Genomic DNA, 12565 nt, shown 5'->3' with positions numbered 1-12565 from the left:
GGCTGCTCCTCTCTGGCCCTCAGTCCCCCTACCTAATGGGTCCTTCTTGCTTGACCCACCTTGGTCTCTGTCCCCAGAGGCCCTGCAGCGCTACCTCGTCCTGATCTACCCTGGCCTGGTGGGCGCGGTGACCATGGTCAGCTGCAGCATCCTGGCCCTGACCCACCTCCTTTTCGAGTTTAAAGGTAAATGCTTATTTCTAGAAGGTCTGAGAAGCTCTCGGGGTAGGAAGATGCCCGAAAGGTCAGGATAAGGTGGCTCCTGGAACTGGGAAAAGGTGCCTGGAGGAAGGAAGAAAAGCCGCACCCAGCCCAGCTTGCCTCCCTGTCTCCCTTCCTGCGAGTCTCTTTCTCCCGCCCTTGCTGCTACGCCAAGGCACCTTCCTCAGGCCTGTCCCTGTGTGTGACTGTGCAGTCCAGCGGCCCTGCATCCCACTGTCAGAGTGGTTAGGAGGCGGTTAGGGCCGATGCCTGAATTTCAGTACTAGTCCTGCCTCTTGGCAACCACATGAGACCTAGAACAGCTTGATTAGCCTTGTAGTACCCCAGTTTCCTATCTCTAAACTGGAAGCAAGAAATAGCACCCACCTCAGGGTGATAAAAGGACCCAAGGCCACTCCATGGAGCATGATTGGAACCATCCTGGACATATGGAAAGGCTCTCAATGTCAGCTTCTACTGACACTTGAGTGGCTGTTTTCCCATGGGGAGGGTTTGGGTCTGGGTGGGGTCCTAGGTCTTAGACAGTGACCCCCTCACTGCCATAGGTCTGATGGGGACCAGCACAGTGGAGCAGCTGCTGGAGAACGTATGCCTGCTTCTGGCCTCCCGCACCCGTGATGTGGTCAAGTCCGCACTGGGCTTCATCAAGGTGGCGGTGACTGTCATGGATATGGCACACCTGGCCAAGCATGTGCAGCTGGTGGTGAGTGTCCCTGTTCCCCTTAGCAGGTAGCAGGGTGGCCTCTGAGCTGCTGGCATGGACCCAGCAAGCCTCAAGGCCAGCAAGTTTCAAACTTTCTTTTGTAGCCAGAAGGTCATTAAGGAGCCCTAAAAGGGACCCATAGGGGAATGCCCATCAGGTGGAGGTGAGCAGGGGGCACTCCAGTCTAGGCAACAGAGCAAGACTCTGTCTCAAAAAAAAGAGTAGACACGGAGACCCTATCCCCTAGCCCATTTGGGAGTCACTGGAGATAAGAAGATCTGCCACCTGCACATGTAACCCAAACTGGGCCAGATTAAGGCTTAAGAGGAATCCAACCAGAGCAGAATGCAGTGAGATAGAAGGGACATAGGGGACCAAGAGAAATCTTGGGGTGCTAGGGGCGAAGCAGGAGCCACGGTGTTAGATGAGTCTGGGCTGAACTCCCATCTCTATGGCCATTTAGCAAACACTTTACCCTCTGTGCCGCCGTATCCTCTTCTATAAATAGAGGGTGATAGCCTATATCTCGGGGGTAGTCCAAGGATTCAAGGAGAGGATATATGTCAAGTACCAAGCACTGTTGAGAAGACTAAAGCTCTCATCCTGCGAGGGTGCTCAGGCCTATGTCCTGAAGGAGGGTCAGAGGAAGGATGGGGCCTGCCTACCCAAGGGAAGCATGACTGGGCCAGGGTGTGGGCCAGGAGCAGGGCCACACTAACCCTCCCCTCAGCTGGGCTTGATCATCCTGCGTGTGTCCCTGGGCTGGACAGCAGTGAAAGGGGGGCAGCGTGGAAGGCTCGCCTCCCTGAAAGCCCGGTGCTCTGTCCGGCAGATGGAAGCCATTGGGAAGCTTTCAGATGACATGCGGCGGCACTTCCGCATGAAGCTTCGGAACCTCTTCACCAAGTTCATCCGCAAGTTTGGGTCTGTGTACTGAGCGGGGGTGGGGTAGGGCAGGCAAGGAGCCGAGGATTTCCAGTCCTACCAGGGACACTACTTCTGGGTTGTGCTGTCCGGCCAGTGCCTCTCATCAGCCCTTCCTTGCTACCCCCAGATTTGAGCTGGTGAAAAGGCTGTTGCCCGAGGAGTACCACAAAGTCCTGGTCAACATCCGGAAAGCTGAGGCCCGGGCCAAGAGGCACCGAGCCCTGAGCCAGGCTGCCACAGAGGAGGAGGAAGAAGAGGAGGAGGAGGAGCCCGCCCAGGGCAAAGGTGACAGGTGAGACCATGTTAGGGCCATGGGACCTCGTGTCTCCCAACCCAAGGGCCTGCCCAGGCAATGCCCACCGACCCCCGCCTCTCCCAGGGGCGCTCTGACTGGGGACTTCTCTGTCTTTAGCATTGAGGAGATTTTGGCTGACTCAGAGGACGAGGAGGACAATGAGGAGGAGGAAAGAAGCCGGGGCAAGGAGCAGCGGAAGCTGGCGCGACAGAGGAGCCAGGCATGGCTGAAGGAGGGTGGTGGGGACGAGCCCCTCAACTTCCTGGATCCCAAGGTGGCCCAGCGAGTCCTGGGTAAGCACAGGGCTGGCCCGTGCACTCAGAAAACAGACTTGCCATGGTGCCAGGTTCTCAGGTGGTGGGTAGGGCGTGGCATCCATGGCAGACCCATGGACAGGGCTGGGAGGTGCCTGTTTGGGGTCCCTGAGATGGGCTTGTTGGTCATGATGAGGGTGAGTAGCATGGGACTGGCCTTCCACCTCCTCATGCCAAACTCTCCATCCCAGCCACACAGCCAGGGCCAGGCCGGGGCAGGAAGAAGGACCATGGCTTCAAGGTGAGCGCTGATGGCCGGCTGATCATAAGGGAGGAGGCAGACGGCAACAAGACGGAGGAAGAGGAAGGCACCAAAGGTGGGGCCCAACGCGCTTGTCCATTTATTTATTCACTGTGTTTATTTATTCCTTTGGTGACCTCTTGCTGAGGAAGCGTGGGTAAAAACAGACCTAAGAAACTCTTCTCTCGGCAGCTTCCTCAAACTTTTTGAGTTTCTCAAACTTTTTTTGAGAAACATTAAGAAATCTTTTTATGTTGTAACCGAGCCATTTATACAATATGTATTTAACTCAAAGGAAACTATCAGAAATGGTACTTCCCCTTACTGTGTGTGATGCGCTGTTACTTTCTTCTGTTTTTCTCCTCCTCCTCTCCCGTCCTCCTTTCTCCTTGTCTTCCTTCCTCTTTTTTTTTTTTTTTTAATGCAAACTTGGCTAAGGCCCTGAAGATGATTTAGAGGCAGAAAGAGCCAGAGGCTGAAACCCTCCCAACTTCCCAATCCCAATACTCATGTTGCCAGGGAGTCCCTCGGGTATGGCATCTCGGAGCCCTCTTTAGTCTTTCGTGGCACCTCTCCACATGTCCACCCATTAGCTAAGAAACACCTAGGTCTTCAGGAACACACCTGTCTTCCCTTTGTTTGGTTCCCACTGCTGCGAGCTTGGGCCCTTGTCTCACTGCACCTCCTATCTGGAGCCTCACTGCTCCACATACACCCAGCTCACCAGCCACGTGACTGCAGCCACTCAGTCAGCCTCTCCTTAGCTCCATTTCCTTGCTTCAGAGTGGATATCATACAATCCTAATACCCACTTTTGCAGGTTGGAATGAATATGAATCGGTGTAACAGGTACAGCGTATGTACTTGGTTTATATGTACCTGTTATATTTCCGTGTCTAGCATCTTCTCTGCTCCTCTCTCGCCCCTGTATACTTTCCAATCTCCTGTCCCCCTTGGTGCCCAGGTATTCCTGAGGCTGTCAGGACCCCTCCCCTCTCTCTCTGCCTTTCCAAATCCCCTGCTCTTCAGCATTCAGCTCAAAGCCCCTTTTGTAGCCTTTCCTGGACTCTTCAGCCCTTGGTCATTTGCTTTCTTTGGCGATAGAGTCTCGCTCTATCACGCAGGCTGGAGTGCAGTGGCTCGATCTCGACTCACTGCAGTCTCCATGTCCTGAGTTCATGCGATTCTCCTGTCTTAGTCTCTCAAGTGTCGGGGACTGCAGGCATATGCCACCATGCCCAGCTAATTTTTGTATTTTTAGTAGTGACGGGGTTTTGTCATGTTGCAAATCGGTCTCGAACTCCTGACCTCAGGTGATCCTCCCACCTCGGCCTCCCAGAGTACGGGGATTACAGGTGTGAGCCACTGCACATGGCCGGTCACGTGTTTTCTATTGTCTTTTGGTTGTTGATTGACTTTGTCTGAGTTTCTCTTCCCTCCAACTGGTCAGTTTCATACTTTGTATCCCCACACGGAGCCCAGCACATACTGCATGGGACAGAGGTTTCAAACAGGAGGATGAAGCCTTCCTGGCACGGTGGGGGTGTGTATGGGGCTGCGGGAGTGCCTGACTTCCCCGGAAACCTGGGGCTTTCTTCAAATCTCAAACAATGAAGGGTGGGTGAGTGGGGAAAAAAGTTTCAAACAAAGCCATATTTACCTCGAAAGTAGGATCACCACTTCTTTGAGGGGCCATTATACCTAGGGCCTAGGATGGAAAGGGGAAAGGGGCAGTGCTCAGGGATCTCACCTCTTCTAGCAGAAGGATGATATGGGTCTGAGGAAGGCAATTTCCTGGGGCTGGAGTTGGTGCCCCGTCAACCTGGTGAGCCAGGAGGTGCAGAAGGAAAGGGTAGGTTTGAGGAGCTCCCGCAGCGCTCATGGACCTCTTTTTTGGCTCCAGGTGAAGATGAAGGGATGGCTGACCTAATGGAAGATGTGATCGTCAGGAGTGTGAGTAGTTCCTGCGGACGGCGGGCTAGGGCTTCAGACCTAAGCCTGGGCCCCACAGCTTCTCACCCCCACCACACATAGATATTGGACCTGCCCTGTTTCTGGAATGCTCAGTGCATCCTCGCAGGTGTGCATAGCAGGCGGTCCAGAAGGCTGTGGGTGCCATGCAGGACAGGGTGATGGTTGTCTAGTTAAAGGAGAAAGAAGGCAGAGACCCTTGTCTCTCTAGCAAGGGCATGTGCTATGCAGAGGCAAGGGCAGCAGCTTCCCTGCGTGCTCCTGCATGGGGTGGGGGCTTCCACTATAGGGGAGCATGGTCGTGCGCCCAGCACTGTGCTGAGGACCCCACATAGCCTCACGAAGATAGGGACTCCATCGTCCCTGTGACCAGAGGAGTGTACAGAGGTAAGTAGCCTGCCCAGGGTCACAGGGCTCAGTCTGTGCAAACCAGGAATTTGAACCCTGGTTTTCCAGTCTCCTAAGCCCAGGAATTCAACCTCTTTGCCACCATTACCCCTGTTGACCTGGCAGTGCTGCCTCCCAGGATGGAAACAGCCTCTCAGCTGCCCCACCTGAACCAGCAAGGGTGAAGTGGGCCCAACCGTCACCCAATACCTGTCAGTCTCAAGCTTAGTGGAACATTTCCATCCTGGAGCAGTTTCTTCCCTCTCTGTCCTTCCAGACTGTGCCCCAGCCCATCCAGCCTTCCTGGGCACCACCCGCAGGTGACAGGTGCCTGCATCAGGGTGTAGTGGTATCGGTGGGGAAGCGGCAGGCTCTGGGGTCCCATCTTGGCTTTAGCCTAACCTTTTAAAGCCCCAATTCCTGATCTGTGAAGTGGGGTTATAAATAGACTACCTGGTGGAGTCATTGGGACAGTTTGGTAAGATTGGGTGTGTAAGGTGCATTAGTATAGTGCCTGACATGTTACAGACTTCCCCCACATCCCCCTTTTCATTGGCATCATATTTGTGAATGTCTGCCCATATGCCTTGCCAAGTGTCCATCGGCCCAGCATGGCCCGAGGAGGAGCTTTGTTATTAGAGCATTGTGACAGCGCAGAATTCTGTTTGAAGAGCTGAGTACATATCCAGAGTCCTGGGTCAGAGAGCAGCCTCTGATGCGTGAAGCCCCTCTGGGATGCCCTTGAGGAAAAGCAGTGGGGCTTCTGCTGAAAACCCTCCTGCCCCTCTTTGCCCCCAGGTGACTGCTCCTGTGGGACAGCTTCACCTACTGGGAGTCCTTCCTCTGCTTGGCCCCTCCGAGAGGCCACCCTCGGGCCAGTCTAGTCTCCCTTTCCAGGTGATGGCAGTCGTCTGCCAAACGTGTGTCTCTGGGCCCAGACTGCCTGGCTCAAGTCTTGGTTTCTGTGTACAGTGCTTGCCACTTAGTGATGCCAAGTAAGCCGTCATGACTGATTATTCACTTTTCCTGGAAATCTTTTTCCAGTCAAAGCCTCCTGGGTTTCTTGAGCGAATCTTCACATGTGGCTTTTCCTGGCCGGGGAGAACCGACCACGGCCTTCTAAGGATGGCCCCCACTGCCCTGGGCAGAGCGGGACTGGGCAGACGCCTTGTCTCCAGGCACCGAGAGGGCCCTAGGGCAGCTGCACTCCGTGGCTGGCTCCTGCCACTGAGACCCGTAGAGGGTTTTTTGCATGGCAGTTGCTGAGTTCTAACTCTTTTTTTTTCCCTTGAGATGAAGTCTCGCTCTTTCGCCCAGGCTGGAGTGTAGTGGTGCAATCTTGGCTCACTGCAACCTCCCCCTCCCAGGTTCAAGTGATTCTCCCGCCTCAGCCTCCTGAGTAGCTGAGATTACAGGCGCATGCCACCACGCCTGGCTCATTTTTGTATTTTTAGTGGAGATGGGGTTTTATCATGTTGGTCAGGCTGGTCTCGAACTCCTGATCTTGTGATCCACCCGCCTCAGCCTCCCAAAGTGCTGGGATTACAGGATTGAGCTACCACACCTGGCCAAGTTCTAACTCTTCTGCCAACCACTGTGAGAGCATGAAGTGCTGGGGTTCAAGTAGCTGCCTCCATTTAAGGCCAGCGGGCTGGGCTGTTTTTTTTTTTTTTTTTTTCTGTTGAGACAGAGTCTCGCTTTGTCGCCCAGACTGGAGTGCAGTGGCCGGATCTCAGCTCACTGCAAGCTCCGCCTCCCGGGTTCACGCCATTCTCCTGCCTCAGCCTCCCGAGTAGCTGGGACTACAGGCGCCCGCCACCTCGCCCGGCTAGGTTTTTGTATTTTTAGTAGAGACGGGGTTTCACCATGTTAGCCAGGATGGTCTCGATCTCCTGACCTTGTGATCTACCCGTCTCGGCCTCCCAAAGTGCTGGGATTACAGGCTTGAGCCACCGCGCCCGGCCCGGGCTGGGCTGTTGACCAGGTACCAGCTGACCCAAGAGCCAGCTCAGCCATCATCCCCCATGGTGCAGCCAGAGTCAGCTTCCTCCTAGTTCCTGTTTCTCCACTAGGAACCCATTCAGCTGGGCTTCGGCCAGTGGATCTGGTGTTCCCCATCCTCCAGGCACACTGTGTGTGTGCTGCAGCCTGTTCACTCTGCCCAGGCTGATCCCTTTACCTGGCACACCTTTCCCCTGGTTGGCCTCTGAGCCTGCCTCTGGATCCTCTGGGTAGCTGGAGCCCTGGGAATCTGCAGTTTCTTTTTTTTTTTTTTTTTTTTTTTTTTTGAGACGGAGTCTCACGCTGTTGCCCAGGCTGGAGTGCAGTGGCGCGATCTCGGCTCACTCAAGCTCCGCCTCCCGGGTTCCCGCCATTCTCCTGCCTCAGCCTCCTGAGTAGCTGGGACTACAGGCGCCCGCCACCGCGCCTGGCTAATTTTTTGTATTTTTAGTAGAGACGGGGTTTCACTGTGGTCTCGATCTCCTGACCTTGTGATCCGCCCGCCTCGGCCTCCCAAAGTGCTGGGATTACAGGCTTGAGCCACCGCACCCGGCCGGAATCTGCAGTTTCAAGACGTTTCTGGGGCACAGTGGCACAGACCACAGTGCAGGGACCAGCCCTGCCAGCTGGGGCTGCCTCTGTTTACCTTCCCTCCCTGCACAGCATGCCTCTGCCTGGCCTGATTGTTGATTACTGGGCTCACATCTGGTGAGCTGGGGCTGCTGTCGGGCTCTCCCTCCTTCCCTTGGACTGCCTAACATAGCGCCAGGCGCACAGTAGGTGCTCTGTCACTTCCTGTTGAATATGATTGACAAGTTGACGTGTCTCACTGTCCATGCTCATACCTGCTGGGATGGTAGCATTGTTGAGGATCAGTGATGACTGGCTTGAGCAAGGGTCTCCCACCTGCCTGAGAGCCCCTGGAGCACAGGACCTAGATCCTGTGCCCTGTGTCCCTAGGGCCTGGCACTTAGTAGGGGATCAATAAGTGAGTGATTAATAGGGAGAGTGGGGTGGGGTTTGTGTGAAGCAAAGAACTGGTAAAGCTGTTCTCTCTGAAGAGGCCAGGGACCTCATTTTCCCCATTAGGAAAGTTAGGTAAGCTGATGTCAGAAGCCCTCTGGGCAATTGCAGGCCTTGGTGGGGCCCAGAGTGGAAAGGCAGAGCAGGAGCAGCCGCCACCAGCCCGGCAGTCCGGACGTGGCCAGAGCTTCTCTCCTGCACTGCTTGGCTTTAGACAGTTCTTTGCCCTCTCTGGGCCTTAGTTTCCCCATCTGTAAGTGAGAGGTGGGGTTCTTAGCAGAGGGCCTCTCCTGCTCAATGCAGGGTACTCTGCTGTTACTGTTGGCATTCCCAAGGGTGGGCACATCCCCTGGTTCACTCACTCCCAATCTATTCCCTCTCTATAGAAAAAGCACCAGAAGCTCAAGCACCAGAAAGAGGCTGAGGAGGATGAGCTGGAGATACCCCCTCAGTACCAAGGTGAGGCTTCCACTCCTCTGTCCTGGGACACATGGATCCCTGTCACCTGCATTAGGGAAGGGAGTCACAGGAAGGGGTGGCAGGGCCATGAGGGTGCATAGCCTGGTGTACTCACTTGGCACCAACAGAGGTTGGCTGATATGACACTCAAGACTGGCCTGGAGTCTAAGGGGCCCTGGGGGTGTGGGAGAGCCTGTGGGTTAGGAGATCTGTGCATGGAACCACCAGCCTTCTGAGGAGCTCTGAGCCGCAGCTCCTCTCCACCTGCCCAGGCCTCCCAAGAGGCTTGAGCCTGCCCCTTCTGCGAGCTACTTGCCACTCTTGGTCACCCTAAGAGCACCAGCCCTGAGTCAGGCTGGATTTAGAGAAGCCACTTGGCCGGTGCTGGGGCTGGGAACTGGGAAGGTTGGTATTGGGTCTGGCCAGAGGATTCTCCTCTATTTCTGTCTCTGGGCCCACCAGCTGTTGCCCTCCTAGAGCAGCTGCTAGAAGTGCCAAGATGGCTTCACCTCTGCTTCCTTCCTCCCAGGGCAGCTGTGCAGGACCCCTGCCCCCAAGCCCTTGCAGCAGAGCCCTTGCTTTGCATCTGGAGGTCCAGGGGCTCCTGTGGGAAGCCTCTGATTCCAGTAGCTGGTGTGTTCTCAGAGCCCTACAGCATCATAACGCAGCTGCACAACCTCATGGCTCTTCCGCCTGTGGCGCCCACGAGCCAGGGCCAGCTCACCTACTGTGCCCTGGGATGGAGTGGTGCTGAGGCAGGAGTACCTGCCAGTCGATGAGGCAGAGACATGGGGTCAGGGCTGCTTGTCCAACCTCTGCTTAGCTGTGTGACCTTGGCCTGGTTACACTGTCTGTCTCTGAGCTTCTAGTTTCTCATCTGCAAAAACATGGGGGATGGGGGAGTTCGTGTTGGTCATCTCAGAGTCCCCCTGAGCTGACACTGTAGGATTCCATCCACAACTCGTTGAGTGTTGAAGTCCAGGCTGGAGAATACAGCTGACCTTGGGCAAGAATCCTGATCTCTGTAAGCCACAGTGTTCACATCTGTACAATGGGTTAAATAGCTGTCCTTCTATCTCAGTGTTTGTGTGAAATCCAAATGAGATAAGAGGGTAAAGCCTAAAATGTCTTCTCTTACAGCTGAGGTTAAGAGGCTTGCCTGAGGTTGGAGCTGTAAGTGGCAGAGCTGGGAGTTCAACCTGGCTGACTGGCTGAATTCTGTCTGAGTTTGGAGAATATAGGTTATTTTTTGTTAGTGTGTTAGTGGAGAATATATGTGTTCCCAGAGGTCTCTGGTAAGCTGTAAGGATTCTGGGTCAGTCTGAGGAGCCCAGTGATCTAACTGTCAAATCACCAGACAGTCCCTCCTCGAGGAAGGTCTTTGTCCTGGTTTGATAGAGGACAGAGCCAAGTTCCTGGTCTTCACTCAACTGCTCCCTGGCAGCTTGCTCAGAGAGGGTGCCCATTGCCTTCTAGGAGGAGGCTACCCTGGCTTTGCCTGACTCATGGTCCTGTGTTCTCCCTATAGCTGGAGGCTCTGGCATTCATCGCCCTGTGGCCAAGAAGGCTATGCCTGGGGCCGAATACAAGGCCAAGGTAAGCGCTGCATGTAGGGCATGGGGTCTCCTGGCACTGGACAGGTGCCAGGGAGGGGCAAGGAGGAGTTGTGCCCATCACTGTCTTGAGAGGCACCTTCCTGGAATTCAGCTGAGGCCAGGAAAGAAGAAGGGGTATACCAAGGCCTTGTGGCATCTGAAATGGGGGACCTTGTTGAATGGCCTTCCAAGGATACAGGAGCTCTTTGGCACCACCTAAGGCAGAGGATGAAGGGAGGTTATGGGGCCTGTCAAGTCTGGGGCAGGGACAGAAGGGGAACCCCACACTCCTAGCTGACTCTGTTTCTCTCCTGGGTAAGCAGAAAGCAAAAGGTGATGTGAAGAAGAAAGGCCGACCAGATCCCTATGCCTACATCCCCCTCAACAGAAGCAAGCTCAACCGCAGGTATGGTGCTGTGCCAGGCTGGCAGCTGGAGGATGGGAGGGGACGAGGGAGCAGAGTGCTCTAAAGAAGGGAAGGCCTTATTAAACTCTCAACTCAATTTGAGTCTCTTCTAGCTTTTTTTTTTTTAACATGCACCTACATCGTGTAGCTGGTACCTACCTATATTACTGACTTGAACTGCTTCTTTATTTTTTTTTTTTTTGAGACAGAGTCTTGCTTTCTCGCCAGGCTGGAGTGCAATGGTACAATCTTGGCTCACTGTAACCTCTGCCTCCCGGGTTCAAGCTAGTCTCCTGCCTCAGCCTCCCGAGTAGCTGGGACCACAGGCGCGCGCCACCATGCCCAGCTAATTTTTGTATTTTTAGTAGAGACAGGGTTTCACCATGTTGACTGGGATGGTCTTGATCTCTTGACCTTGTGATCCTCACGCCTCGGCCTCCCAAAGTGCTGGGATTACAGGCATGAGCCACTGCGCCCGGCCCTGAACTGCTTCTTTAAACATGATATTATGTCATACAGATGTTTTCTGGTATATACATACTCTACATAGTCATCATTTTTAATAGCTTTGTATAATTTGCTTTTCTAATCCCTTTATTGGTGGGAAATTAGAGTTGTTTCCGACTTTGGCCCTTAAATTGGGTTACGTGTAGGACTGCTTTGGAAACTAATGTTACTAGGGAAATGGTATTCTAAAGTTCTAGCTTCTACGGATTGTGAGTTACCTTTCAATAGAGGGATGGGTGGGCAGAGGGAGCTTTGACCTTCTCTGGACGTGCATTAGAGGAAGAATGGCAGTGAGGCCTGTTTCCAGGGGGATAATTGTGCCAAAGTGGAATGTCCCGGTCAGGACATGAGCTGTGTGGAAGCTGGAACCACGCGTGGTCTGCCCAGTTCATGTGCTAGCCACCACCTGGAGGCCCACTTCTCATCCCTGCTGGCGCTGGGGGTAAGCCATCATTTGGCATCAGGAGGGGGCCTCCTATTCTCAGCCAGTTGTGACCCTTCTGTTCCTTGGCCCTGCAGGAAGAAGATGAAGCTGCAGGGACAGTTCAAAGGCCTGGTGAAGGCTGCCCGGCGAGGTTCCCAGGTGGGACACAAAAACCGCAGAAAGGATCGTCGGCCCTGAGGCCCAGGGCTGCCCCGTGATCCAGCCTGAGGCCCTTTCAGCCCCCAGGCTACCTTGCCACCAGCTCCAGGTACTCAAGAGTCTGGCAGAGCCTGGACTCAGGACGACTTGGAACTAGGGCTTGGCTCTCAGAAGTCCTGGATTTTGGAAACTCCAAATGGAATCACCCTTCAGAGACATCCCTGGTGCCTGGAGATGGGAATGTGGCCTCAGTGCCTCTGAGTAGGTGCCATGGGGCACCTTTGCTTTCTGCCCGGAGTGGCCACAAGCACCAGAGCAGATGATCTCTATTTCCACCAGCTGCTTGTACCCATGTGGCATCCTGGCTGTGGTCTGGGTGTATGAGATTTATTGTGACCAGATGTAGAATAAATGTGTCTCATCCTGCATTTTTTTTTCTAGAAACTGTTTCATAATCTGCCCCCTCCAGGGGTAAGAACAGTGTCCAGTTGTTGGCAGCAGTGGCCTGACCTCTTCCTGTCTAACTCCTTACATCCAGTCCAGGGCATATCATAATGCTTTGCCCATAGGACAGGCTTTGGAACTTGCCAGGAAGCACCCACCTGTGTCAGGAGGGGCAGCGAATGCCCCAGGGCTGGTGTTGGGAGCTGCAGTTCGGCACCAGGGACTACCCCTGCTGCCCTGGTCACAAGTCTCTCCAGCATCTTTGTTCACTGATTCAACAAAGTGTTTGCTGAGCCCCTCCAAGTGGGCTCAGCATAGCCTGGTTCATTCACCTCCCTGTTTTCCCACATTCTTTTTTTCCCAGACAAGGGGATCTGTTTGTGCGATGTGATTCACTGGTCCAGCTTTGTTGGTCTGGAGCAGAGAAGGGCATGGCACAGAGGTCCTGAGGTCACTGTCCTGTCAGTCCAGGTCCCCTCGTGTGGATA

At 54.3% G+C, this 12565-nt stretch overlaps 1 protein-coding gene across 6 annotated transcripts in view; it reads left to right on the top strand.

The window, feature by feature from the left end:
- Positions 1-12061, top strand: part of RRP12 (ribosomal RNA processing 12 homolog) — a 43275-nt gene extending 31214 nt beyond the window's left edge. For all 6 annotated transcript variants that reach the window (XM_045361297.2, XM_074002363.1, XM_074002364.1 and 3 more), the window contains 11 exons: positions 78-185; positions 767-924; positions 1757-1848; positions 1979-2143; positions 2264-2439; positions 2652-2777; positions 4605-4654; positions 8470-8542; positions 10071-10138; positions 10461-10543; positions 11570-12061. In XM_045361297.2, the coding sequence (XP_045217232.2) occupies positions 78-185; positions 767-924; positions 1757-1848; positions 1979-2143; positions 2264-2439; positions 2652-2777; positions 4605-4654; positions 8470-8542; positions 10071-10138; positions 10461-10543; positions 11570-11672 (1202 nt within the window). In that variant the 3' untranslated portion in view covers positions 11673-12061. The remainder of the gene's footprint in view (positions 1-77; positions 186-766; positions 925-1756; positions 1849-1978; positions 2144-2263; positions 2440-2651; positions 2778-4604; positions 4655-8469; positions 8543-10070; positions 10139-10460; positions 10544-11569) is intronic.
- Positions 12062-12565: the final 504 nt, after the last annotated feature.

The sequence above is a fragment of the Macaca fascicularis genome, chromosome 9, assembly GCF_037993035.2.
Source record: "Macaca fascicularis isolate 582-1 chromosome 9, T2T-MFA8v1.1".
NCBI lineage: Eukaryota > Metazoa > Chordata > Mammalia > Primates > Cercopithecidae > Macaca > Macaca fascicularis.
The sequence above is the reverse complement of the archived record's forward strand: the minus strand, read 5'-3'. Positions and strand labels throughout refer to the sequence as shown.